At 34.3% G+C, this 26324-nt stretch overlaps 7 protein-coding genes across 7 annotated transcripts; 3 read left to right on the top strand and 4 right to left on the bottom strand.

The window, feature by feature from the left end:
* Positions 1 to 2501: 2501 nt before the first annotated feature.
* Tsp_00724 (conserved hypothetical protein) lies at positions 2502 to 3157 on the bottom strand. Its single transcript, XM_003376480.1, has 2 exons — positions 2957 to 3157; positions 2502 to 2717 (listed from the first exon to the last, which is right to left on the bottom strand). Exons 1-2 carry the CDS (start codon positions 3155 to 3157, stop codon positions 2502 to 2504), a joined length of 417 nt encoding a protein of 138 aa, XP_003376528.1.
* Positions 3158 to 4972: 1815 nt separating this feature from the next.
* Tsp_00725 (hAT family dimerization domain protein) lies at positions 4973 to 6909 on the top strand. Its single transcript, XM_003376479.1, has 4 exons — positions 4973 to 5343; positions 5405 to 5651; positions 5738 to 5986; positions 6379 to 6909. Exons 1-4 carry the CDS (start codon positions 4973 to 4975, stop codon positions 6907 to 6909), a joined length of 1398 nt encoding a protein of 465 aa, XP_003376527.1.
* A 290-nt stretch (positions 6910 to 7199) lies between these two features.
* On the bottom strand, positions 7200 to 11391 carry Tsp_00726 (40S ribosomal protein SA). Its single transcript, XM_003376478.1, has 20 exons — positions 11303 to 11391; positions 11239 to 11253; positions 11078 to 11121; positions 10880 to 11013; positions 10807 to 10827; positions 10425 to 10584; positions 10038 to 10219; positions 9839 to 9985; positions 9690 to 9785; positions 9486 to 9636; positions 9336 to 9370; positions 9071 to 9136; positions 8863 to 9009; positions 8687 to 8828; positions 8400 to 8573; positions 8253 to 8335; positions 7960 to 8034; positions 7562 to 7734; positions 7425 to 7497; positions 7200 to 7259 (listed from the first exon to the last, which is right to left on the bottom strand). Exons 1-20 carry the CDS (start codon positions 11389 to 11391, stop codon positions 7200 to 7202), a joined length of 2067 nt encoding a protein of 688 aa, XP_003376526.1.
* Positions 11392 to 11394: 3 nt separating this feature from the next.
* On the top strand, positions 11395 to 13633 carry Tsp_00727 (putative 26S proteasome non-ATPase regulatory subunit 13). Its single transcript, XM_003376477.1, has 6 exons — positions 11395 to 11535; positions 11673 to 11724; positions 11821 to 11934; positions 12030 to 12064; positions 12503 to 12940; positions 13001 to 13633. The coding sequence occupies exons 1-6, from the start codon at positions 11395 to 11397 to the stop codon at positions 13631 to 13633; spliced, it is 1413 nt and encodes a 470-aa protein (XP_003376525.1).
* Positions 13634 to 14768: 1135 nt separating this feature from the next.
* Tsp_00728 (TBC1 domain family member 10A) lies at positions 14769 to 17836 on the bottom strand. The gene is made up of 11 exons (XM_003376476.1): positions 17547 to 17836; positions 17248 to 17257; positions 17003 to 17082; positions 16316 to 16415; positions 16128 to 16241; positions 15953 to 16068; positions 15695 to 15875; positions 15557 to 15631; positions 15254 to 15368; positions 14921 to 15075; positions 14769 to 14864 (listed from the first exon to the last, which is right to left on the bottom strand). The coding sequence occupies exons 1-11, from the start codon at positions 17834 to 17836 to the stop codon at positions 14769 to 14771; spliced, it is 1332 nt and encodes a 443-aa protein (XP_003376524.1).
* A 770-nt stretch (positions 17837 to 18606) lies between these two features.
* Tsp_00729 (ATP-dependent RNA helicase DDX19B) lies at positions 18607 to 19851 on the bottom strand. Its single transcript, XM_003376475.1, has 2 exons — positions 19790 to 19851; positions 18607 to 18688 (listed from the first exon to the last, which is right to left on the bottom strand). Exons 1-2 carry the CDS (start codon positions 19849 to 19851, stop codon positions 18607 to 18609), a joined length of 144 nt encoding a protein of 47 aa, XP_003376523.1.
* A 412-nt stretch (positions 19852 to 20263) lies between these two features.
* On the top strand, positions 20264 to 25676 carry Tsp_00730 (ataxin-2-like protein). The gene is made up of 19 exons (XM_003376474.1): positions 20264 to 20335; positions 20474 to 20530; positions 20591 to 20662; positions 20713 to 20779; positions 20920 to 21041; positions 21099 to 21190; positions 21245 to 21460; positions 22408 to 22688; positions 22757 to 22870; positions 22910 to 23149; positions 23234 to 23348; positions 23404 to 23506; positions 23642 to 23671; positions 24114 to 24369; positions 24450 to 24613; positions 24668 to 24749; positions 24858 to 25409; positions 25466 to 25567; positions 25633 to 25676. The coding sequence occupies exons 1-19, from the start codon at positions 20264 to 20266 to the stop codon at positions 25674 to 25676; spliced, it is 2781 nt and encodes a 926-aa protein (XP_003376522.1).
* The last annotated feature ends 648 nt before the right edge of the window (positions 25677 to 26324 follow it).

The following is a 26324-nucleotide window of genomic DNA, read 5'->3' as shown; positions in this document are numbered from 1 at the left end:
TCTAACTTGGACTTTCTTCATTCATCTCTTTTTAGCCTCCTGCAACTTTAAGAGCATGCCGCTGACTGCTGCACTTTTTTTCGTCCCTCATCGACCGTTTCCAACTCATCTTTTCACCGAATAAAATAGGGGGGGGTTTACTCGGTCCCGCTTTTCTCCCCTTGGGCTTTGCCCCCGCTATTTTAATAAAACGGCCAATCTTTGGTTGGATTGGGTTTTCATTTTATTTGGCCGTGAAGTCTTTTGTCGTAATGGTTTTCTTTGTCTAATTGCTCATTGATTCAAACTCTTCAGTTGTGATTAAGATTTGACGATCCAATAAAATAGCATGGGTAAAGAACAATGAAAGAAAAGCGGGACCGAGTAGTACCAAACCAATAAAATACTTCTATAGTCCCTACAGTTGAAGAATGGGGTTCAACGGAGAGTATGTATTCGTTTTGTCTACTCGACTTTCGCTTCTTGTTTCTGATTGGCTGTTTACTGATAGGCTGTACTACGTTAAACACTGATTAGGCAAATAACTAAACAATATCATTAGCTCTTCAGCTTTGATCCCTGATCGGATGATGGCTGTTTATCAAAATTTGACTTGACATTGCCCTTCTGACACTGACTTTTTCATAATCATCATCTTATATTTTTTTAGAAACACAGCTTTTCTGAGAGAGGAATTTATGTTCAACTATAAAAAACTGTTATATTTTCGAACGAAATTATTCAAACTTCCTTCATGTTTGAATTTTTTTACATTTGCCCAGTTTTTACGAATCAAAAGGTGTGTTTTCAAGCATGAAACGAACAAGGATGATGATTTTACTCGATAAGGAAAATTATAGTTATATTTTTTGTTAACTTATTGTTTAATCGCTGGCTTAATAAAATGTTTTACTGTTTCACATTTTTCAGATTACAGAATACTGATACATTACTATCTCAAACTTAAATTGCTTTTGCATTTCATTTCTTGATATTTACGCTAATCAAAAAACAATAGTTCGCAAAGAGACTTTGCTGGTATTCGTTATACATCCTTCAGAACAAGAAAAATATGTAATCTATGACGTTTATTTTTACAACAACAGATAATCGTAAACTATATTACAATGTATGCAACACGAACAAAATAATAACTGCAAATATAGAAAAAGTGGCAATAAATCCACACCTTCATTTCTAAACTTGATGAGATTGTCCCACGGCAGCCGAATAATTCCTAAATTAAGGAAATGGCAGACATGTGATACAACAATCACGAGGTGCCATGATAAGCCAGACAGTTTCCTTTTCACTATCGCACATCCATAATTTATCATTATAATCAGAACGTTTGAGCAAGTTTCATCCCCCTTTGCATATCGCATAATGCAGGCTGAGTATTTTCAACAGTCGACTCAGCTGGAGTGAAGACACTGCCTCAAGAGGCAGGTTGGGTAGCGCAAATGGATCATAGAAGACACATTTCTTCATTGTGAAATCCGTGGTCTTCATCATGAAATCTACTGGAGATGTGACAGACCAATGTCTGGGGTCTTCATTCCTGTCGCAGCTGATCGCAAAGCCATCGCCATACATTTCTCATACAACATCTCCGTTTCGATGACTGCTTTTATCCAGAGTCGGGAACTACGAAAGAAGAGGTGGATCGCTTCAACGTCAATTCTGGTCTTAGAACTTAGGCAGTTAACGCGGAATGGTTCCATCTTCCAGCGCTATCTTCTCATATAGTTGAGAGAACTGATGGGATCAGTTCTTGATCTTCCCAAATAGTTCAGCAAATTGTACGGATCAGTTCTTGATCACGTCGATTAATTCATTATCTTCATAGCCCTGGGGGGGGGCAGGCTTTGAGAGGAACGGTTTGTGTTCATAGTGTCTCTCTGACGGTTCCAATGCAGGCTGAGTATTTTCAACAGTCGACTCAGCTGGAGTGAAGACACTGCCTCAAGAGGCAGGTTGGGTAGCGCTCATGGATCATAGAAGACACATTTCTTCATTGTGAAATCCGTGGTCTTCATCATGAAATCTACTGGAGATGTGACAGACCAATGTCTAGGGTCTTCATTCCTGTCGCAGCTGATCGCAAGGCCATCGCCATACATTTCTCATACAACATCTCCGTTTCGATGACTGCTGGTATCCAAAGTCGTGAACTACGAAAGACGAGGCGTATCGCTTCCACGTCAGTTCCAGTCTAAGAACTTAGGCAGTTAACTCGGAACAGTTCCATCTTCCAGCGCTATCTTCCAAAATAGTTGAGCGAACTGATGGGATCAGTTCTTGATCTTCCCAAATAGTTCAGCAAATTGTGCGGATCAGTTCTTGATCACGTCGATTAATTCATTATCTTCATAGCCCTGGGGGGGGGCAGGCTTTGAGAGGAACGGTTTGTGTTCATAGTGTCTCTCTGACGGTTCCAATGCAGGCTGAGTATTTTCAACAGTCGACTCAGCTGGAGTGAAGACACTGCCTCAAGAGGCAGGTTGGGTAGCGCTCATGGATCATAGAAGACACATTTCTTCATTGTGAAATCCGTGGTCTTCATCATGAAATCTACTGGAGATGTGACACACCAATGTCTGCGCGTCTTCCATCCTGTCGCAGCTGGTCGCAAGGCCATCGCCATACATTTCTAACATCTCCGTTTCGATGACTGCTGGTATCCAAAGTCGGGAACTACGAAAGACGAGGCGTATCGCTTCCACGTCAGTTCCGGTCTAAGAACTTAGGCAGTTAACGCGGAACAGCTCCATTTTCCAGCGCTATCTTCCAAAATAGTTGAGTGAACTGTTGGGATCAGTTCTTGGTCTTCACAGCTCCTTCGTCTGAGCATGCTTTCAAGGTAGGTATATTCAGTAATGCTTCCAACAATGTCCGTTAGTCGGTGGAATCAATTTTCCTGCGTCTGGACCACCTCTAGGTCGTTTTCTGCGTAGATCGTCACGCCGTCTTAAACCACTATTTGATCTGGACCAGACAAACGGGATTTTAGGTAGATGAGCTTCGTGATATCAGTGAATTCTTCGCGTGGGTGGATACTCGCCTCGAACTGATCCCAGAAAAATTTGAACAGTAAACTTCCGCCATCGAACTTCATCAGGAGCAAACATGGGGTTTCATGACTGTACTGCAGAAGCCAACTGTTCTTCCGGCCCATGTTTCACCGCTGATTCCTCGCTCGCATCTTACTCCTCCAAGAAAGTTACGGTGGCGATGCCCTCAGTAAATCGCTTTTATTTATAATGGCATTATTACATCTAGGGCGGACTCGTCCATCGTTCCAACAGGGCAGCTATCATGGTCCTCACTAGACGACGACGCGTCGTTTCTGACCGGTGGGTTCGTCTGGGCGGACATACTGTCAGTCTGGCTGCTGCCGGCATTGCTGCCACTTTTCCGTAGTTCGCGCTTTGCCGGTGACATTCTCACATCCAAAAGGCAGATCAAGAGTACAATATTCATTAACAAATACCAACAATGACCGCCACCATATCACCACCGTAAATCTAAGAAGCAACCACTACACCAGTTCGGCCGCTGCTGATTACTTTCTTACAGTAATCGTTCATGATTTTCAAGTCTTAATCTGTTTACGATGGCTGAATTCTTCTTTCTATTCGTGATCTAAACAAATACTGTTTTTGCGCGTCGGCCTGGGTCTGGTATAGTAAAAATGCAAAAAGTAAACTTTAAATTTCTCCGTTTAGTGACAAAATTTCTGTTTCATTTTTCTTCTTATTCAACTGTTGACGACGGAAATGGGGAGTCTGTTGTCAATGTGAGAGAACCTTTGTATCAGTAGTTATATACTATATCATATATATATCAGTACATGTAAATACTGTAGTGACGCAATAGTTTTGTTTTGTGTTGTTGGTTTTCGACCAACTCGTGGGTTTGTCGTTGTTGAAAGATTGCCTTCAGTGTGTTTGCTTTTTCCGTGCGATATTCATTGATTTCTTGGCTCACTATTATTCGTGTTGAGTAAACAGTGTCGACAGTCGATGTAGTTTCGCATCGTATCGGAAGTCAGTGCAACACGGTTAAGGTTGGATTGTCGAACATATTTGACATTCCCGCCTTTCACTACGAACCAAAAGGTACAGTCTACTCAGATCGCGAGCGAGTGAACCCGTAGTTCTCAGACCAAACCCGTAGAACTCAGATCGCTCGCTACATCAATTTTATTTATTCAGCAGTGTTAAAATAGCTTAAATTCAAATATTAAGAATGTAACTTTGCCAAACTTAAGGCATATATTGATATTGACGAATGAACGCGTGGATGAGAAGTATCTTGTTTCTGATAACCAAGTACTATTTAAAAACCTATTTAGGAAATAATGCATTTGCCTTTTTGAGCTATGCAAGGAGTCTGAAAAGCAGATTTGGCTCTGGTTTTTAATAATTGCGACTGTTGCTAATTATTTTCCTTGCACTCCACGTTGTCCGAGCATCTGTAATCATTTCCATAATCCCATTAACTTATAGGTCAGTGGTACTCAAAGTGTGGGTCGCGTAAAATATTAAAGTACGGGAGTAGTCTTTACGTTCGTTAGGAGAGTATTACTCATCGAAAATTGTTGGCATTGATTAATTAAGCTTTGATTCAGTTACCGTTAACCTGAGAATCACTAGTTCTGTCTGGTTTTACAGTACACTGATCTGTGTCACGTTAATTTTAATTGGTTGTCGATAAGAGTTGCCCTTCTTTGTTGCACATAACTTATAAAAGGTTAGCAAGTAAGCAAACAGGTGAAAATGTGCTTGATTGAACGATCTCGTTGCAGCTTGGCGCAGCGTGCTCAGTATGCTTCTGCACTCTTTCGTAGGTTAAAATGGCTGGCACATTAAGTTATCACAAAGTTAGTTGTTAGTTGTTAGTTATCACAAATAAAATATTTTTTAATTTAATAATTTCCGTGCTATGTAAGTAATAAGGGTTTCCCTTTTCTGTAAAATTTAGCCTAGGAATGCGTGAGTGGTTGATAAGGAAACCAGTAAAAAGGGAAGTGGCTGAAATGGAGTCTCAACAAGGTTCCACTGCATGTGATGGGAATAATAAAAGAAAAATTGATGAAAATGAGTCAGCAAATTTTCAATTGTCAAATCGACGAAAAGTAATAAGAAAATATGATATTGACTATTTAAAATTTGGATTTACATGGAATGGTGACCATAAAGATCCACGTCCTCTTTGTGTTATTTGCTGTAAAATTCTCGCAAATGAGAGCATGCGACCAAATAAACTACTTCGATATATTGAAACAAAGCACATGGATCTCAAAAGCAAGCCACTTCAATTTTTTGAAAGCAAATTAAAGGAATTGAATGCGTACACAATGTGTACTTTCTCATTTCAACAATATTAATGAAAAAGCTATGCATGCCTCTTATCTTATTAGCTTGCGAATTACACAATCTGGTCAGCCTCACACAATTGGCGAATCTTTAGTACTTCCATCGATAAAGGATGCTGTCGGAGTTCTGTTTGGTGACACGTACTTGAAAGAGATTGAATTAATTCCACTTTCTAACGACACAGTTGCACGCAGAATCAAAGATATGGCGAAATGGGTGGAAGATCAGCTTAACAGGTTTAAAGGAAGTAAATTTTTTCCCTGCAGCTGGATCCGTCCACAGATATACAAGGTTTATCCCAATTGATTGTACTTAACCGTTTTGTATGGAACAGTCAGCCGCATGAGGATATACTGTTTTGTGAACCAATTATTCAGGGTACTAGTAAGGAAATATTTGAAACTCTTGACGCTTATGTAAAATCGAAGGAGCTGGACTGGAAGAACTGTGTTGGTATATGTACGGATGGTGCACGGGAAATGTGTGGTAAGAACAGTGGTGTTGTGACACGCGTTCTTAAACAAAGTCCTAATGCTTCATGGACTCACTGCAGCACTCATAGAGAAGCATTGGTATCAAAAACTATATCAGACGATTTAAAAAATGTTTTAAACACTGCCGTGAAGGTTCAACTTCATTAAGAGTAAACCGTTACAGTCTCACTTATTTGAAAAACTGTGTGAAGAGATGGGAAGCTGCCACAAATCTCTTCTTTTCCATTCTGAAGAACGTTGGCTGTCAAGGGGTAAAGTGCTAACAAGACTTGTTGAACTCCGCGAAGAAGTTGCAATATTCTGAAAGGACAAAGTGATTACTCGAAAGTATTGCGGGATGAGAAATTCGTTCTTAAGCTCACTTATTTGGCAGACATATTTTCAAAATTAAATGAACTAAATTTATATCTACAAGGGATGGACGCAGCTGACATATTTTCAGTACATGATAAGATTCAGAGTTTTATGAAAAAACTTTATTTATGAAAAAAAATGTTAAAGACGGAAATTATTGTTGTTTCGAGACATTGGCAACTTTCATCGTCGAAAAAGAAGCGACGCTAGATGAGGACTTAATCTCTATGATAGTTGCACATCTAGATTCGTTGAAAGAAAGTTTTGATTATTACTTCAGTGAAGAAATGAAATTCTGTGATAAAAATATCTGGATTGTGAATCCGTTTCAGAGTGATGTTGTGGCTACTGGCATATCCACGAAGGCAGACGAAGAATTAATCGATTTGTCTGAAGATTATTCGTTTAAAATGAGTTTTGATCGTAAGAGATTAATACAGTTTTGGCTATCAGTACAAAACACATATCCAACTCTTTCCACCGCAGCATTAAAAGTGCTGCTTTCTTTTACTACTTCGTACATGTGCGAAATTGGATTTTCAGCAATGATTGGAATTAAAATCAAATTACGAAATAAGCTACAATTATCCAACAACTTGCGTCTGAAACTAACACATATTAGTGTGGACGTCGAAGAAGTCATCAGTCAAAACAGAAAACAAGCCCATTGTTCGCACACACCGCAATATGCATCTCACTAATAAACGTATACATTATAATTAGATGTATTCATTAAAAAAATTTAAAGGTATAAAACTTATATGTTTTACTGAAATATATCCTTGCCTTTTAAAAAATGCATTGCAAGCCGGTGGGTCGCGAAAACTTATCGTAGTCCAAAGTGGGTCGCAGTCCAGAAAAGTTTGAGAACCACTGTTATAGGTTATTAGGTAATAACTTCTGATTGTGAATGGCTGTTGTTGTAGATAATAACGATTAGAGAGGAAGGAGAGAGAGTGCGTGTGTCAGGAGACTGACAATAATAATAACATCAGATCAAAACAAGGCTACAGTTGGTGAGAGCACTCAGGGACATTGAGTAGTGTAGTCCCTATAGCTGCAATATTTTAAGTTTCATTGGTAAATGTATTTCCATTACAGTTTTCATGATATTACGTGTATTTCTTAATAATTTGAATTTATCAACATTAGTTTCATAATATTTTTTTAAAATTATTATAACTGTATGTGTATAGCAAATGTAACAAAAAACAACGTGTTCATTATTGATCATTTCCATGTAGAATGGTTCAGAGAAGCCACTTTTTACTCCTGGCATTGCTTTCACACTTTATAACTAAATATTGAATTTTGTTGGCCATCTTTCGCCACTAAACATAGCTGCACACTAACGTTCTCAGTTTAATTACGTGTAACAAGCCGCTCTCTCGGACAGGCTCTTGCACCTCCGCGATCGCGCTATTAGCGTATTCGTCGCTAAGCGACGACAACCCGGTGCCGACAGGTGGGTTTCCCCGCATGGCTTCCGCCGGCTTTGCTTCCCTTTCTTCCGGCTTCGCGCTTTCCTGATGACATTATAACAATCAAATGGCAGGTAAAGAGTATAGTGTTTATTAGCAACTACGAACAAGGACCGTCGACGATATGTCACAGGAAGCTTACCCAACCAATGACAGTTACGTTCCTTTCTATCCAAGCATTACCGTATTCCTCCTCTGATCTTCAAGTCTAAATTCGCTTCATTGTCTGGACAAACAGAGATGTTAGCTCAGGCCGCGTCCGCTACATACGTTTGCGCAACACTTTTCGTCCCTACTGACACCCTTGAAGTGGAATGATTGCTCTGCTTCTCCGTAGCAAAATACCTTTATATAGTAGCATTTCAAGCTAATTGTCATTGAGCAATCCCTCCTCTATGCGCCAATGCATGGTCCTTTGCTTTTCACTACAGTTTTATTTTTTATTTCACATAAATCAGCTTAAACAGAGCTTATCAAATGATATTCATAAAACAGTTAAAAGTCGTAACAAAGCAACTGCTCATGAAGTTTAACAAATTATAAATTTATCTGATTGCGTAAACGCTAAATGCTTCCATCAATTTTGTTGACGCACTGGATATCACAGCAACTGCTACAGCGCTTGAAAAATTGAGTTTGTTCAAAGCTAAAAAATTAAAAATCAATTAAAAAAATAGAGATTTCAAAAATAATAACTCAAAAGGATAAACCCCGCAAAACTTGAATATGCGTTGTTAAAATAAACAGTTCGATTAGCAACAAAACGGAATTATTTTCTTCCTGATCCCAGACGACCATTACAAAAAGCAGCAAATAACCATAGTATGCAATTGGATAACAATTCATTTGCCTTTGGATTGTCATTTCACAATGCAATTTAAGAACTGTCATCAAAAAAATTGTTATCAAAAAACCAACAATCATTCCTGTTTCAAAGACAAATTAATAGAAAATTAGCTTCCAACAACTGAATTAAAAAAACACTTCCTTTTATTACCCGCTGCTGCAATCAATAGACAGCAGTAAAACTGAAATTCAATTTCATAAATATCCGCATTGCTGGCGGAAGATTTTCTAATGCAAATCCATAAATAATAAGCTTTGCATAACATGAACAGCACAACCTGCCTTGATGTATACTAAAATTTAAAATAAAAAAAATAAAAAACAAACAATCCATTTATTTTTATGAAACTTAGCCATTGTTTTCATGTTGAAAAGCATATGCCGATATGCAGGTAGACGTTGTAAAAAAAGATCCAGTAATAGAAACGCTGGTTCATATTCCACATAACTGTCTGCTATTTGGCCACAGTGCTTCTGTAAATATAATTCACGTAAAAATGTATTTTTCTTTAACAATCTTCAATTTAACACTGACGCAATGAGCAAGCTTCAGCACGGTTGCACTATACTTATGAAATAGCTCTTCCACAGAATCGCCACACTGGACACAAATTAAACTTTGAATCATTCTTGCTTGGAATTACCACAAAATTACACGCATGACAATACAATCAGCTCCAGTTCCTTTTTTTAAATACTAATAATTACTTATCTTACTGTATAATTAAAGAACGCCTAAAATGAGCGTCAATTACAAAAACAACATAAAAAGTTCAAAGCTTATAATATGCATAAAACACGAGCAGATCAACAACAACAACAGGAACGAGTGGCCCTTAAAAAATCATAATGATTAAAAAGTCATAAGAAAATTATTTCTCCAAGATTTTATTTCATTTTCCAGTTTCAGTGCATCAAAGTAACAGCGGACAATATAAATCAGCCCCAACTAGAGTCCGTGGGGTCGGCGCCGCCCCAATTTCCCATGCCACCACCTTGACCAGCTCCGCCCCAATCATCCGAACCAGAAGGCCAGTTAGAATTGTTGGACATTCCAAAATCTCCTAATGCAGATAAGCCACCTGCTGGTTTCGCAGACCACTAAAAAAATAAACAGTAATGTAGTGTAATGACTTTCCAATTAAAATCATTACCTCCGAAACACTATTTTTTCCAACATCTGTTTGATTCCAGTGCTCTTCCACTGGTTCCAAACCTTTCATTTTGTCTAGCTGTTCCTCTTTTTCAACCTAAAATTTGACAGATTTTCAGGTTTCAGTTATACTGCCAAAAATAATTGTACCTCTTCTGGATCTCTGAAAAAATATAAATCAACCATAACGGGTTGACCTTCATGGTAAAAGCCCAATTCTCGAGTGCTGGTTTCATCTCGAACAAGCAATACTTCCCGTGCCAACATCCACCATAAAAGACCTATCGATTTCGCTCCCTAAAATTCGCCATTTTGACATTCTAAATATGATACCACCATATAATCATACTTTGTTGTTACACGGAATTGCAATGTCAACAAATTTCATAGGAGAATCAGTATCACAAAATGCGATAACTGGAATGTTAACATAGCTAGCTTCTGTAATAGCTTGATGGTCTATGCGTGGATCACAAACGACCAACAAAAGAGGCTCTCTGAATGCTTTCTGTATTTGATTAGTAAAAGTACCTAAAATTGAAATACGTTATTTCTACATATTACATACAACCGCATAAACCACTTGAAAAAACAAAATAAACAATTAACCCTACCTTATCTATCAGCTTACTCTATTAGTTTACCGCTAGTTAAATATTTTATCATAAAAATATATACTTACTTTAAAATTATATCCGTGAGCTGTAAAACAGTATACATTATTCCAAAATATTACCTGGTGTAAATCTACCAGCAATAGGAGTGGCACCAATGTGAGAAGCAAATTTCAAAACAGCTCTTTGCCCTTGTGGCCTTGATGATATTACGCACACTTCTGCCGGATTTTTCACAGCTGCGATGGCACGAGCAGCTAACAAAATTTTATTCCATGTTTTCTTTAAATTAATGATATGAACGCCTAAAACAAATAAATTGTATGAAATTCATATTAAGAAAAAGAAGTTTAATCATCAACCCTCGGAAAAACGAATTCCGCATAAAAATTTATATTTTTCAAAAATCAATCCACACAGATTACTTCTTTAGCACGTTAATTATATTTCAATTACATATACATAACTTAAAAATACAGTTTGATTATGCTTATATATAATAACATGAGCTTCAGCAACGTCAGCCTACAAACAATTTTATACAATTTATTAAACAACACAAAGCGACACATTTTACTGTACCATCACTGCGTCGTTTCCAAACATACTGCTCCATCTGAAAGTCAACGTTCCTTGAACCAATATGTGTCTCGGCAGCGAGGAAAAGTCGAGCGTCATCTTTCCGCAGTTGAAAATAATCAGACATAATTACTGAAGAAACACCTGTATCACTAAAGATAGATATGCAAAGCAAAACAGTTGAAGCTGCAAATACCTTTAACAGTCCGTTCTATTCGTTGGAAGGTCAGTTGGTAAAGACTGTAATATAATGCAGGTATAATTTAACATAGCATATCATACATATGAAACAAAATTATTACTTGCACTATAATACTAAAATATTAAATCGTAAATTTTTGAATTTTTTTAAACAACATGTTTGGATCATTACTACAAATTATATATTTTTTAATAAATCTTTAGAAAATAGAATTTATACTGATCTTCGATCAAGGGAGTGCATTTCTTTGCATGCTGTTCAAATCGACTACTTAATTTACTAGAAACTGGATAAAAATTTGCAACCATATTATGAAGATCACAAATCGGTGGAGAAGAGCTTTATTTTCGATCACAAAAAGGATAAGCAAAGAAATACAGTACGACATTGCTCATTACCGTAATCCAACTTCAGAAACCAATTTGCTGGCATTTTATACAAAACAACAGCTTGTATTTCCCATCTGTTAAGAATTTATTTTAATATTTAAATTGATAAAAAAAACTACATAAAAATAGAATAATCACATGCTCGTGTTGTTGCTAGTTTATCAATTTGTTTCAACAAATGAATTATCTTAATTTTTTAGCCTAAATATAAAGTAGATGCGACAGCATGTAAATGCAGTTGGAAACCGTTAGGTTTCTGAAGTTGTTAAAAATTTTATTTTAAACTTAGAAAAAAAAACACGAAATTATCTTTTTGCACTCATTTTACACATAAATTTAATAAATAAGACATTGTTCACGGCAGTGAACTCCTTCCGATAAGTAGGAAGTGGGCTGTAGGCTTCAAATTTAGCGGCAATTCAAGCTTGACGAGTGCCGAACAGAAGCAAGACGCAATCTACAGTGAGTAGCAAGGTTTTATTGATCACGCTCCCAACAACGACAAAAATGCCGAATCGAAACTACAGCAGTATGATATGCAGGTTCAATTGTTACAGTATCCCACTATTCCGTCCGGAACCGACATATTAAAGTGAGATTTAATATAATTTAATTTATACGCAATGTAAAATAAATAGAAAATCTTAAAATTAAAATTTTACTTATTTTTAACTGTACTTATTTAATTTTAATTATTTTTGATTATTTTATTTGACTGAACTAAAGGAGTTCATAATTAATATTAAATTAATCAATAAGTAAGTAATAAATAAATAACCTGTGTATAAAGTTGAAATTTGAAATTAAACACCACTGATGTGCGATTTTGATGTTATGATACTTGAAATTCTTTTATAATGTACACATAAGAATAAATTACAGCATACATTACTGTATTTTGTGTAATGCGCTTATGATTCGCTAGGTTGTAGTTCATCCTGATTATTTCTAATTACTGTTTTGTTGTTTCTTAGGAGGATTCGCTTGTGCCTTTGTGCGTTGAATCATGAAAGTTGAAGAATATTTACAGTCTGCAAAAGAGGAAGCAAAACCTTCGACTATAAAAATTTGGGCTACAATGGAAAAGTTTTATACGAAGAAGTTGTGGCATCAGTTGTCTGTCTGCGTACGAGATGCTACGTTAAATAAAGAATTTGTGTCCGAGATTACGTTGGTTAAATTTTATGAAAATTTCGTTAGGCATTTTGAAGACAAAGTAAAGCCGCTGATTTTGGCTAATATCATCGTTCAGTTGGCATACACGGAAAACGACAAGGAGGTGTCGTTGGAATTGGTGAAAAAAGTTCGAAATGTGGTGAAATCAGAAGATAAAGCCGTAATTATTTGTATTTCCGGCTGCATATATTTGAAATGTTTCATTCGTGACAGTGATGGATCCTTGTGTGATCAGAATGGTATTCTGAAGTTGATGAAAGAGGCGGAAGATCTTCTAAAAAATATTGATGGAGTTTGTGAAGCACATAACGAATTCTTTTTTGTGACTTCTGTTTATTATCATTTTATAAAGGATCACACTAATTTCTACGTGAGCGGTTTGCGTTATCTAGGCAGTATGAATTACAAATTTTTGCGGAAACAGCAACGACCTTTGTTGGCATATCAGCTTGGCGTTTCTGCGTTACTTAGTAAGCAGGTTTACATGTTCGGAGAATTGGCAACGCACAGAATTTTGAGAACTTTAAAAGGCACTGATAAGGAATGGATGCTGGACGTTATACGCGCTTTTGATCGAGGTGATCGTGCTGCGTTTGAAAATCTTCGTCCGCGATGGTCCAAAGAAGCTATACTGAACGTCAAAAGTAACTTTTTAGAAGAAAAAATGCATCTCATGAGTTTGCTATCTGCAGCTCAAGTATGCGCATCCAAACGTCGCCCACTGCAGATGACTGAAATTAGTAGACGTGAAAATATCCCGATGACAGATGTTGATATCCTTTTGGTGAAAGCCATGTCAATGAAGCTTATCAGTGGTAACATCGATCAGGTGGAAGGCTGTGTGTACATATCATGGGTGGTTCCAAAAGTACTTAACAAACAAGAAATTGTCGAAATGGCTGATGATTTTATCGGTTGGTACGGCAAAATGCATAAACTTTTGAAATCCGTAGAGCAAACTGCAGATGGTATTCTTTGTGCATGATTATTTTATGCGTCCCTTATGTTTTGATATATTATTAATTAAACATGCCAATTTTGTTATACTTTATCGGAATTTTCTGTTTGTGCATTAAGGTTTTAAATAAATTAATCTAATAATGGCGGAAATTTGTATTTATAACAGTAGCTGTTTGACATTTTCTGGGGCATCCACTGCGTAGTATGTTACTCTTTGGATCTTCGATGTGATGAGCGAAGAGGTACACAGTGGATGCCAAAGCGACTGTATTAATTGTAGATTAACATTCATTAATACTTATTATGATAAAATGCTTCACATAGAATGAATGTTATACTCGACAAAAATATGGTCTACATGCGGTAATCGATTGGACACATTTGTTTACTGATGAAATAAATGTAGAAAATGTAATAAATTTATTTGTTAAAAAAATCTTTAATTATGAGATCTAATTCTAGAAGAATTTGTGGTAGCTGAATTTGGCATAATTTACCAATGATGTAATGAAATCAGTAAAATTTTAAGAACGGTATAGTAAATCAAGTTTTAAAAATATATAATTTTTTAATTTATAAATGCGATTAGTGTAATCTTTCATTCATTCATAACTTAATTTACAGCAAAGTTTGAAGCATCAATAGGAGTAAAAAAGAAGCTACAGAAATTACGGTATTTAACTTTAGCAGTATAACTCATCATTTTTTCATGGTTAACCTAATTTTCATTTTTATTACGCATGAAATGTTTTCAAGTCACTTTTATAAAAATCAAGTTCTATTACATAAATTTCTTTTAGTGAATATTTATATTTTTATGAAAACTTTTTGTAACGTAACATGCGAAATATTTAATTCAAATTTTCATCCCGTAATTTTTAGAATAACTTCCCTGATGATGAAAACTTAAACGTGCTTTAAAACAATATTATGAACAACCAACGAATTAAGTAGCAGTCATGTAATCAACTGAAATATTGTAAATAACACAATTTTGAATAATTTAAATTTACAAAACAGTTGCTACAAATCACAAATTAAATATTAAAAAATTGATTAAAAAACATCAACAGTTAAAAACAAATTTGCATCAATAGCGAATCTATTTTCTTTTTTATGCAGCATCGTCGACCAGCAACAATGATATTACAACAGTGCAATTATGCCAGTTTCGTCTTTTGCTTGAACTTTCGTTCTTTGATAACTTTACAATGCACCCTTTCCAATTCTTCATCGCTTAGATGCAAAGCCACCACCTAAAAAAATTTAAACATGAAATATGCAAATTTTCGCGTTTTCCCTGAGAGCTGACTTTTTGAATTAAAAATTCTTCTTGCATTATTTGCGGTGGCAATTTGCGTAATCTTTCAACAGTTTCATACATTGTTGGGCACCGTTGTAATTGTTGATTTGAACCCAGCGCACAGCGGAACAACACAATCGCCACTTTAAACAATACTTTCACACCTATACAGTAAGAAATATTTTTATTTTATTTTCTGATTCGATTCAAATTTGAAATTCAAAATTTTTATAAATATACAAAACTTTACCATAATTAATATTCGCATACAAATTCATCTATTATTAACACTGAAAAGTGAGCTTTCCAAAAAATAAACAATTTGAATTTCAATTTGATTACCTTCACAAAAAAACATATCCCAGACCCTCAGCACAGTAGACCAAGGCAACGTTCGACAATAAATACACATAAACCATTCAACCATGTACAAAACAGGATCAATATGCTGATTTTTCTAAACGGATAAATCAAATAATTTTATATACCAGTTAGGCTATGCTGGACATATTTCTATGAACCTACACATCTAATGGATAAAATAATGTTTATAAAAAACGAGAATTTAAATAATAAAGAAATTAATATTATTTCAATTGTTTTTTGAATTCAAAAATGCACATCAATGATTGAGAAAATTAATACCAAATGCTTATAGCCAACATAACAATGCTTCTTCAGGAGTGCAAACAAAATATCCCCATCCAGCTGAATAGCTTCCTGTGGAAAAAGAATCATATATATTTACATATAAGATGGTTGTGAAAAGTGAATTAAACTGACCAGACCAGGACTGTAGTAGCCTGGTAAATATTTTTCACAAATTTGAATGAAACAATAAAATGCATCTTTGAGCGGCATTTGCATGAGCAGAGTAGCAGCGACGGGTGCCTGACCTTGGCAGTATCCTTCTTCCGGATGAAGGACAGTCCACGCTTTGAGCAAATAGTACAAATCTTTCTGCCTAAATAGAAAAAATGAATCAAAATACAACAAAACAAAAAAAGTAGACGCAGAATTTAAAAAAAACAAACAACAAACCCTGTTTTTTTATAAAATCCATTACGAGCAAATAATTCGTGATTCGGGAATTGCCGGGAAAGATCTTTTTTAATATCATCGTTCCATTTTTGATCTCCTGGTAAACGATTCAGCATCTAAATTGCAAAAAAGGCAAATAATACGAATAAACTGAAATTACGCAGACAACTCATACGTCAAACAGATGCATCATGTTCGGATTAGTCATACAATGCTGTGCTCCACACAAATATTTCCATGCTGTTGCACGAACGGCCGGAGGAATGCCTTTCCGGCAGCGTTGTTTAATCTGAAATTGTTGTATTAATTAAAAATGTCGAATAATATGAATATTTGAACTTCCAATAAAATCATATGAAATACCTTATCAAATTGCTTTTCCATAAACTGAGGCCAACTATTAAACATGTCTAGCCATTTTTTCTCCCTCTTCCTGAGAACTTCTACGGGTACCACAATTGGACTAAACATTTAACAAAAAAGTCATTACAAGCAATATATCAGACAGATTCGACTGTTTAAACAAATGCAAGATATATAATAGAACAAAAGTATAATTAATTATTTTCATAAGTTATATAGGTTAAAAAAATAAAAATGAAAATAATTTCAACTTAAATAAATAAATACATGATTATAATTAAAAAATACTATACGATTACATAATACACATTGAAAACTCTATTAGCAATGCTTGTTAATGAAGTTTAAGTACATTTTATCACATTTTTCTCAGATAAAATTTTCGCAATCATAGTTTTATCATCTTTACAACACATAAAATTAATTAGGATATACAATCATGCATACAGATAATTACATTGCTTAATTTTGTCACACAGTTCAAAATGTTGGCTGTTACCAGTTTAACATTTGGTTGCACTTTTGCATGTATTTTGCAAAAAATTTCTTGGTAAAATTTTAAAAACCTTTCCACAATGTTTGTATTTCAAAGTAAACAAAAATATCACAACAAGAAAAGAATTCATATTTTTAAAATAAATGATTTACTATCAGAAAATGAAAATACAAAATTTTTCAATTACATACTTCATGCGCTGCATAAGCCAAATATTGGCACTATTCCACCAAAAAAGTAATACAATAATTAATGTTCGAGCAATAACGTTCTTAAATATAGAAGTTGACAAAGTACCTCAAGTTTGTAACAGTAAAATAATAATAATAATAAAAATAAAACAGCTTAATTATCAATGTTTGTTTCTTTTCTTCCAGTTGGATCTAATTTTTAAAGCAGCTATTAGAATTTAATGTGATTTTCACATTTCAGTTACCTTTAATTCACTAAACATAAAAATTAAACATATTGAATAATAAAAAATTAAAATATCACAAAATGAAACTTAACAGTGATGTAGACAGTGAAATTTTATAAAAGTAAAATATTTGGTCACTTCATGAAAATTATAAATAAATGATTTAAAAATCAAAATCATAATGCAATAAATTAGATTTTCAATATCTGAACAAGATCAGAAAAACATTAAATAATTTATTTATCGAAAACTGAAATTTCCAAATATCATATTTCATATAAAAAATTACAAGTCAAATTATGAAAACTGAAACTTACTCATTTCCTTCCAATTGTTTTTCATGAATAAATCCATGACGGTCAATTTCATATAGTCGACTATTACTTGTTCCTTCTGAAGGTTGGTCATCAATTTCCTCTAATGAATTTAAAATTTCATCGTGAGAAAAATTAGAGTTCTCATTTGGAGAATGTGACAAATCTGGATTAATTTTTTCAACAGTTATTTTCGGTGTTGCACTGCGAATATTCAACTTTGCCAACGATTCAGCGGTATCTGTGAATTCATCAGCTGCTAGCAACTTGCCCTCAGTATTCTGGGATATCATACTCTAGCTGGAAAACTGAAAATGCGATATTAATGAAGAAACCAAAAAGCCTGAAAATGATAACTTAAAAAAATATCAACCCAAATTCAGACTGGTTTACATTTCCGACCAATTTTTTCCATGAATAGCACCATTTATTGCAGAAACTTATTTCTCCGTACCAAAGTCAAACAAAGTCTAGTCAACAAATCAATTTTACAGTCGTCTCATGAACGTAATCAAATAATAAATTCAAGTTCTGTTCTACAAGTGCGATAATTTTCTTAAAATTTCCATCATATAAAATTAATTAATAAGAGCATCTGACAAAACTACAGTATTTTTTATGCAACTTTTGAGTAAAAGTTCAAACTACATTTCAGAACAATTACGCAATATATTTGATGATTTCAAATATGCCATTATTGATTTTTTTAAGAGAATATAAGCATTTGTTGAATGTTAAATTAAAAAATGATCTCTTTATTGAACGGAATAATTCAAATTTTGTATTTTCTTTCTTAGTATACAAAAGCAGTGCAAATTTTTATTGTAATATTCTCTATTTAATACAAATTTGTGATATTTCTGTACTACTATATTACAAGATACATTTATTGATGAACTTATAATTTTATATCAAGCAAATGAAAGCAGCAAATGAAACAACATACATGTAAGTACCATCAGTTGCATAATTATTATTTATATATTTTTAGTCACATTCAGATCATTGCTCTATTCAATGAATTTAATTATTTTGTTACAATGCAATGAAATACTTTTAAAATTTAACTATTAAGCTGCAGTATACAAGATCCATATTCAAAACCTTTATTATCTTGTTCGCAAAATGTTATATTGAAATAAAACCTGACAAAAAAAATATGAAAACTTTTCAAGTTGTCATTAATTACTTAACTTTTATTATATTATATTTAATTACGAAAACATATTTTTAAAACTCTGCAGGGCAAAGGTCTAGCTTACAGTATGCCAAGATATAAAATGCTCTAAGTACAATACTCAATCATTTTATCATATGCTCGAGTAAAGATTATTAATTTGATATGAACAGAATATGTATTTTTTCAAAAACACTATATATAAAAATTAAGAATTTTACTTTAGTAATTTGTATGTTAATATTCAAAAATTAATAATTTTAATTTTTAACTTGTAATAAAATGACTCTGAATCGAAGTAAAACTATTTATTGATTTTGGCAAAATTTCTTATTAACAACTAATTAAAAAATTTACATATTCCATTAAGAAAAGGTAAAGTTACAAATCCTACAATATAATACGACTTTATGATAATTTTAAATTATTGCGATGCAATTTGGTAAACAGAAAATACAAATTCAACGACAGTTGAATGTTTATTTAATTCCGCCGCTTAATAACGAATAGCAATTATCATTTTATTTGCAAACTGAGCAGATATAACATTTTATGTATACGATGTTATTCAAAAATTCTGTGAAAAAAGCTACAATTGTGTGTATTATAAATACGATATTGTAGATTTCTTTATATAAATTAATTACTCATAATTAATTACATTAAACATTGCCCTTTTCAAAAAAGCTGTTGATTTTTACAGTAAACAATTTTCTACCATATAGAACATTTATTTATGATCAAAATTATAAAACTGGACAAAAACAATAGACAGTTAATAATAATTTACTTACTTTTAATGAAATTCATTAAAAAATATACGTCGAAGTGAAATTTTAATTTAAGATGAAGGTGACCTTAATGTAAAGATCACAAAGGTCAGTAAAGTTATTTCTACTAATAATGCATTCGATCTATGCGAGATACGAATTAAGAAAAATAATAAATGATGAAAATAATTGATTTTAAACAAATTTAATACATTTTTTATTTTTTCAATAGGCATCACTGAAAAGCAAGTTTCCTTAAGAGCGTAATTTTCATTTGTATTTACTATACACAGACCTACTGTATTTCGCTGTCGTTTCGTTGACGGTATCTACTTGTCAGTTGTCGAAGCTTTGCTAACATTCAGTTTCTGAAAATTGTCAGTATAATGGTAATGCATTTTTTATTTTAATTCTTCATGTCAGCCATCTTCTAAATGCATGTTTTTCCTCTTTCACCAGCATGTTTATACGAAATTACGTAGTATATTTGTTGATTTTTTAGTTGAAAATTACTTATATCTATCATCTTGATTTTTTATTAACATTAATTTTTACCGTTCTAAAGGATATAGATAAATAAGATGGAGCGATACTGATTATGCAAAATTTTTCATTTTCATTAAATTTTTATAATCCGGAATCTATCAATTAAATATGCTCATGATTGAATAATTTTTAATAATCAGGTCAATTAACCTTCCTTACGGCATTGCTTTCTTGCATTGTCTATGCATTTCTTAGCAATTCAGTGATATAGTTTACTCTCTTATTCAATGCCTGCTGAAACTAAAGTTTCATTTCAAAAAGATTTATTGCCAAATGGTAATGCGTCTAGACGACCGAAGGTAATTTTTGTATTCAATCTTTTGCCATACTGAGTGCGGTTATCATTTCACTATCTAATTGAATATTTTATATTTAATGCTTTGCCATTTTTATAATTATTTTATAAGCTGTTTATTTCGTAACGATCTGATGTTTAGGTCGCGATGGGTATCTACGACAATAATCGCTTCATGCATGCGGTCATGTCGATTGTGGTAAGTTGAAAAGAATTATGTTGAGTGCATTAATTACGTTATTACGCTGATGCATTTTAGGGATGTAACGTGAATGTTTTTATGAAAAATGGCCAAATCCTTCAAGGAATATTTACATCAATTTCTCCAGAGGTTGATATTCTTTACAGAAAAGAACTTTTTTAACATGCTTTTTATTATAGCTTGACATAGCTTTGGAGTTAGTTCACTCCGTTTCATCAGACGCAGAGGACGAGTTGCCTGTTAAAGGTGAAGTAATCAGCAATATGGTTTTAAAAGCTTACAATATTGTGAGCGTCACCACTATGGCTGATATGAATGCTGTTTGCATTTGTGAGATTATATATATATTTTTTTATTTATGTATCTGTTTAATAGTCTTTATTTAGCATCTTTTGCAACCGATGGTGAAATTGCGAAACAGAATGGCGATGTGACAGAAAAGAGATTAGAACAATGGGAATCGGAAACAGTGGAAGAGGATCATGAATTGGAAGTCAACAAATATGAGGTGTTTTTTTATACATTACAAATTAGCATAGCATGTAATAATTGCATTTTTATTCAGGTCGGATGGTCGGCAGAGGACATGTTTAAACGCAATGAAGAACAGTTTGGTTTGGCTAGCGATTTTGTGGACGATCTTACACAATATAATAAGTAAATTCGCTTTGTTATTGTTATTTGTTAAGGAGTTAACCGCGGTGTTTTTAGCGTTGATGTTCCAACGAACAAAGAATCTCCAGAATATTTGGCAAAATTGGCAGAGGCAGAAAGATTGGCTATGCTAATAGAAAAAAATCCAACGTCAAAACGCGCGTTAGAGCTTGAAAATAATGATGAAGAGCGGGATATTGTTGATCGACAGGCAACATACACCAGTTCTGCGTTATCAGCCAGCAATTCTACTCAACCATCCGGAAATGCTAGGTAAAATTTTTAAAACATATAACAACGGACACATCCTTAAGTTAGTTATTTGTAGGAATTTTGTTTCTATCTCAATTAACATTATTATTGAGCTAATCTGTTTTGGTAAACGAGATAAAGGATGTAATTGCTTAAATAGAAACAAGCCAAAATTATGCATTAGGTTAATGTTTAAGTAATTTGAGGAGTATTAGTTTGTATTTTGCAAGTATTATAATATTCAGCATATTAAGACTTAATTATTGATAATGTTGCCAAAATAATGAAAATTTTGCTAATACATGCTCTTTAAAAAACATTACGTAAGGACAGAGAGGGCGCATTAACAATTTTCGTTTTAAATTAATGCTGTTTCTTTTATCAGCACAGTCATTTCAAAGTTCGATAGGTTGTTTATGTAATGTGCTTTATTGAAGCATAATTAGCTAATGTTTAGTAAGGTTGTTGAAGTTTTTGTTTTTTAATTCTTTAGTAAAGTTTTTAAACAAAGAGGTGACCTATTTTCAGTTTACTGTATTTATGCGAATGTTGCTCTAAGCTTTAATATCGGGAAAAAAGCAATTTTATTTATTTTTATTTTTAAAAGTTTATTATTATTACTATTAATTGTGAAATTTGTATTTTTAAGGGGGTAATTTATTTAAATTTCATTAGTAACTGTAAGCGAAATTGTCTCATACTGTAGTCTACTGTAAGATACCTGAATGCAAGTTTTTTACTTTGTACAGTTGTAAGTTGTTTCTGACTGTCATCTACGTTGAACCTTTCTTTTACACCAAGTTTGATAATATTTTTCGACTTTTGCATAATTTATTAACATTCGACCAATCTTTGTTTTTATTTTCAACAATTTCAGTAATCGACTAGTATAAACTGAAAAATGGCAAGGTGTTATTGAAATGTTGAGCATTCAGATAGCGTGCGTTTATATATTTGATTTTTTTCAGGGCATTTAGTTCAAATCGACGTCGTGGAAACAACAATGGCGTGTCTGTTGACCGCAGAGGAGGGCCACACCGTGGGCAACCTGCTACAACATACAGTGCTGCTGGTCTTAACACTCACCAGCAACGAGGTAATTATCGGATGCATCGGGATACAGATACAGGTGCCCCCCCAAATACTGGTTACGGCATGGTATTTTCCGCCAAAGGAAATCAAGCAGGAGGAATAGGTTTGAAGCAACAGTCGCTTCCTGTAACAACTTCTGTTGCGATTTCTGCTACAGGTATATGGATACTTTTAATTATTTACTGTAGATGGGCAGATTGTTTATGAAATTTATGACAGATATAGATCGCCGAGCCCAGACTTATCGGCGTCAAGATGTCAGAGGTGGTAATGGTGATGGTGTGCAATCTGTCGCCAGTGGTAACGCCAGACGTAGTGCAAATCCACCGCATGGAAAAGGTTTTTTCCTCATTGTATTTTTTCAGTTGTTTTTTTCAGTTGTTCAGTTTTTATCCTTAGGTGCTTACAAAGAAAGGGACAGGCTGCCAGACTTGAAGCGTTTTGGACAGGAATTCCACTTGTCAGATAACAGAGGTGGAATGGTTAGAAGTTCTCAGCAGCAACAACCCCGTCCAGAGTCTCATGCTCCTGCCTCTGTTTCTCAACCCGCATCGTCACCTACCATCCAACAGTCATGTTTACAACAACGGCCCCAGCAACAATTGGTCAACAAACCTGGTAATTTTTACCGCAGCAGGCTGGTTTTGAAACGCAGCTCGCATGTTGTTTATAAGGAAAATACTGAACAAAGAATAGTTATAGACCGCAATGTGCCGAAAAGCAGCACTTCGCCCGTGAAGACTGAGGCGACATCAACGACGGATAGCGGTCTCAATGATAATGGGAAATCTGCCGATGTAGACTCCTCATCGCCACCGTAAAAGCTTTTTAATATCAGTGGCACATTTTAAAAGAATTATTCTTTAATGCAGCTTTATCATTTTAAGTGCGTTTGAAAGTAAACTGAATCCAGATGCGGAAGAGTTTCGTCCACAGCAATTTCACCAGCAGACAATTTTGTTGCAGCCACAACAGGTAAATATTGTAGATGTTAAAGAATCGAAATAATGCTTTGTTACTGTTTATTTTGTTTTTATTTGCAAAACAAAATTCAAAGAAAACTTTTGTGACCTAAATCAAAGTATACGTACTTTGAAATTTCATTTTCAGTATACTGGTAATAAGCTGAACAGGAGTACAGTTTTTAAAAAAAGTGGGATTTCTCACAGGTACAGTTAAGTAAACTTTTTTGTGAATCAGTTAGAAATGTTTTCCTTTTTTTATTTTTATGTAATTTTATCAAATTTTTTTGTATTGTCATGGCGGATTGAAAACGGGAAAGACTTATTAGTAAATACTAAGCTGATTCATGAAATGAAGCCGAACATTTGGTTCACATTAGTGTCTAGCTGTCTAGAATTTTCGACAGTGAATCATCATCAAATCAGACATGCATATGATAAACACTAAATGTTTCATTTTGCTAAATTTTGTTGCAAGATAGTATTTGTTTTGACTCATCGTGCTGTGTGTTTTTCTTACGTCATATTCTGTATTTATTCATTGTTCGGTTTTATTTATTTTTGCTTATATGTAAATTTTTTTTAATGAACAAGTTATTTAGTATTTGATTTTGTTCTAGGTTGCACGTCCTGTGAACTTTGCTGGAAACGGTTATTATCAAATGCCAACAATTGTGAATGCTCCACCAGCAGCAGCTTTGGCGGCTCCAGGCGTAGTGCAGCCTCTTTATCAGCAACAGCAGCAGCAGCAACAACAACAACAACAACAGCCAGTTGCACCACAGCCAACGGGGTTCTCTGTGCAGTATTTTCACGGAAATCCACCTTTGTACAACATTCATACCAGCCAAGCCCCTGTGGCAATTTTACAAAGCAGTGCCAATCTACGACAAAACTGTAGAAAATTTTGTATATGATAAATACAGTGTAGTCAAATTATTTGTAATTGTTTTTAGTAAATGGTGCGACAGCTCAGCATACCGCCAGTGCACCTCATGTCATAGCCGGGCCCGTGGCAAATCAAGCTGCAGCGCAACAGTTGCAGCAGGGATCTTGCGTTTTACAATACGGGGCTCCAGTGCCGGGAAATGGTGGACAAGGCCCTTCGGCTAACCCAGCTGTAAATTTTGTACATGAATGTGCCTATTTTAATTTATTTGTTTTTCCCTTTTAGTTGTTCTTGGGACAGACTCGTGTTTTGCATCCTTCTTACATGATGTCTCAGTCGAATGGAGCAGGGGAACAGCATATGTATGGTATGGAAAGAAGTCTTTTTTTGTTATTTTATTCTGATAACAGTTTCACCATTATCATTTATTTATCTTATGTTAACAGCTGTCTGTTATGAGTAATTTTATTTTTAGCGATGCCTCAATTGGTGTCATTTGCACCACAGATTCCTTCTGGTCAAACACCAGCTGCTGGTGTAGCGCAGAATTTGCCATCGGCCCAAGGAATTCAGCAAGGTTCTCATATGCCATCGACTTACAGCAACGGCACAACGTCAGAACAGTCTCAGAATCAGCTGCCGGTTAGCTGTAGCACTGTACAACAGCAACACCAGCAGCAGCAGCAACCGCCACAACAAGTCGTTGCATCTCAGTCTACGCAGTTGTATCAACAGCCGACTGCAGGGAATCTGGCATATTCGATCCCAAATGCGCCGCAGTATTTTCATCCGCAAATGGTTTTCTTTCACAACGGTGCCGGTTATGTGACAGCTCCATCTGGTTCACAGTTGCAGATGTTTGCAGGTACAGGCCAAGGTGTGCCTGTTACTGCTGCTGCAGCAGTGAATCCTTCTAATCCGAGTCAGCTGATTCCGTACAATGCCACCAGCAACGGCAATGTTTACAATCCAAGTCAGGGGCCATATGTTCCAACAGAATCTCCAACCTTTTTGCAGTTTGCACCAAGTAAACGTTTTATTTTGCTGTATTTTTTATTTTTATTATAATTTTTTCCATTATAGCAGGTACTCAGATAGCACCAAATGCGTATCATACGGCATTAATACGATCTGCCTCTGTGCCTGCTTATGCTCAGCAGCAGACTGCTCCTCTGCAAGCTCCTGGTGAGTGTTTGTGAATTGCGCAGCAGTTAGCGAATTGTTTCATGAGTAAACTGTTTTTTCTTTAGTAATTCCATCTGCTCAGGTGAACGCCAATGGAAACAATCCATAATTATTGGCTAAATAAGACAAAGGGAAGAAAATTGTACTGTCAGCACATTGGATCTTCTTCTTCACTATTGGGCCGTCAAATTATTGAAAATTTTTAATATTACGTAAAACTTCTCCGTTTCTTAATCACTGCATATTTTAGTAATATTTACTAGTAATATTTTTACTGTTAAGTTTTGTTTTTTTAATTATTCATTCCGTTTTTGATGCTCTGTCGATTAATTTTTATTCATGTTAAGCATTTCATTAACTATTTCTTGACATCTTTTCTTATTCTCATTCGCTCATTTGCATATATTTTTTCACGTTTGTCTTAAATTTCTTTTTAAAGTCAGCAAGGTAATATTTTTAGCGCAGTAGTAGAGAAAGGCAACAGCATGTATTGAAGAAGTAAAAATCTGTGATCGTGTTACACAGCATTTTTGCAAATATGCATTAAGTTATCATTATTTCAGTTTTTTGAAAAGTAAAATTTAATATTTATTTTGAAAGTGTTGAAAGAAATCAAACATTGTGATCTTTTGTGAAAAGAAGTTTAAGTAAACGTATGTAACTTAATTTACAGTTTGAATCTTAAGCTCTACTGCTTTCAACCATTGAAGTAGTTGAACAAAATAAAATGAATGTATTTAAAAAATATTTTTATGTT

Source organism: Trichinella spiralis, assembly GCF_000181795.1.
Source record: "Trichinella spiralis strain ISS 195 chromosome Unknown Scfld4, whole genome shotgun sequence".
Lineage (NCBI taxonomy): Eukaryota > Metazoa > Nematoda > Enoplea > Trichinellida > Trichinellidae > Trichinella > Trichinella spiralis.
This window is presented reverse-complemented; position numbering and strand designations above follow the sequence as displayed.

Excerpts from the sequence above, each read along its gene's own strand:
- Tsp_00724 (XM_003376480.1), bottom strand. The coding sequence starts at position 3,157 with ATGGGCCGGAAGAACAGTTGGCTTCTGCAGTACAGTCATGAAACCCCA. Across the intron at positions 2,718-2,956 it reads CTGGTCCAGATCAAATAGTG|ACCGGAACTGACGTGGAAGC; the intron begins GTTTAAGACGGC and ends CTAAGTTCTTAG.
- Tsp_00725 (XM_003376479.1), top strand. The coding sequence starts at position 4,973 with ATGCGTGAGTGGTTGATAAGGAAACCAGTAAAAAGGGAAGTGGCTGAA. Across the intron at positions 5,344-5,404 it reads GAATTGAATGCGTACACAAT|CTTGCGAATTACACAATCTG; the intron begins GTGTACTTTCTC and ends TTATCTTATTAG. Across the intron at positions 5,987-6,378 it reads TTTTAAACACTGCCGTGAAG|ACATTGGCAACTTTCATCGT; the intron begins GTTCAACTTCAT and ends TGTTGTTTCGAG.
- Tsp_00726 (XM_003376478.1), bottom strand. The coding sequence starts at position 11,391 with ATGGTTGCAAATTTTTATCCAGTTTCTAGTAAATTAAGTAGTCGATTT. Across the intron at positions 10,220-10,424 it reads TGCTGGTAGATTTACACCAG|GTACTTTTACTAATCAAATA; the intron begins GTAATATTTTGG and ends TTTCAATTTTAG. Across the intron at positions 8,035-8,252 it reads AATTGATGGAAGCATTTAGC|GTATTTTGCTACGGAGAAGC; the intron begins GTTTACGCAATC and ends TACTATATAAAG.
- Tsp_00727 (XM_003376477.1), top strand. The coding sequence starts at position 11,395 with ATGAAGATCACAAATCGGTGGAGAAGAGCTTTATTTTCGATCACAAAA. Across the intron at positions 11,725-11,820 it reads ATGCAGTTGGAAACCGTTAG|ACATTGTTCACGGCAGTGAA; the intron begins GTTTCTGAAGTT and ends TTAATAAATAAG. Across the intron at positions 11,935-12,029 it reads GAAGCAAGACGCAATCTACA|TATCCCACTATTCCGTCCGG; the intron begins GTGAGTAGCAAG and ends CAATTGTTACAG.
- Tsp_00728 (XM_003376476.1), bottom strand. The coding sequence starts at position 17,836 with ATGATATCCCAGAATACTGAGGGCAAGTTGCTAGCAGCTGATGAATTC. Across the intron at positions 16,069-16,127 it reads ACATGATGCATCTGTTTGAC|ATGCTGAATCGTTTACCAGG; the intron begins GTATGAGTTGTC and ends TTTGCAATTTAG. Across the intron at positions 15,369-15,556 it reads ATGTTGGCTATAAGCATTTG|AAAAATCAGCATATTGATCC; the intron begins GTATTAATTTTC and ends TTATCCGTTTAG.
- Tsp_00729 (XM_003376475.1), bottom strand. The coding sequence starts at position 19,851 with ATGTTAGCAAAGCTTCGACAACTGACAAGTAGATACCGTCAACGAAAC. Across the intron at positions 18,689-19,789 it reads CGAAACGACAGCGAAATACA|GTTTTATTTCAATATAACAT; the intron begins GTAGGTCTGTGT and ends TTTTTTTGTCAG.
- Tsp_00730 (XM_003376474.1), top strand. The coding sequence starts at position 20,264 with ATGCCTGCTGAAACTAAAGTTTCATTTCAAAAAGATTTATTGCCAAAT. Across the intron at positions 23,507-23,641 it reads TTTTGTTGCAGCCACAACAG|TATACTGGTAATAAGCTGAA; the intron begins GTAAATATTGTA and ends TTTCATTTTCAG. Across the intron at positions 24,750-24,857 it reads AGGGGAACAGCATATGTATG|CGATGCCTCAATTGGTGTCA; the intron begins GTATGGAAAGAA and ends TTTTATTTTTAG.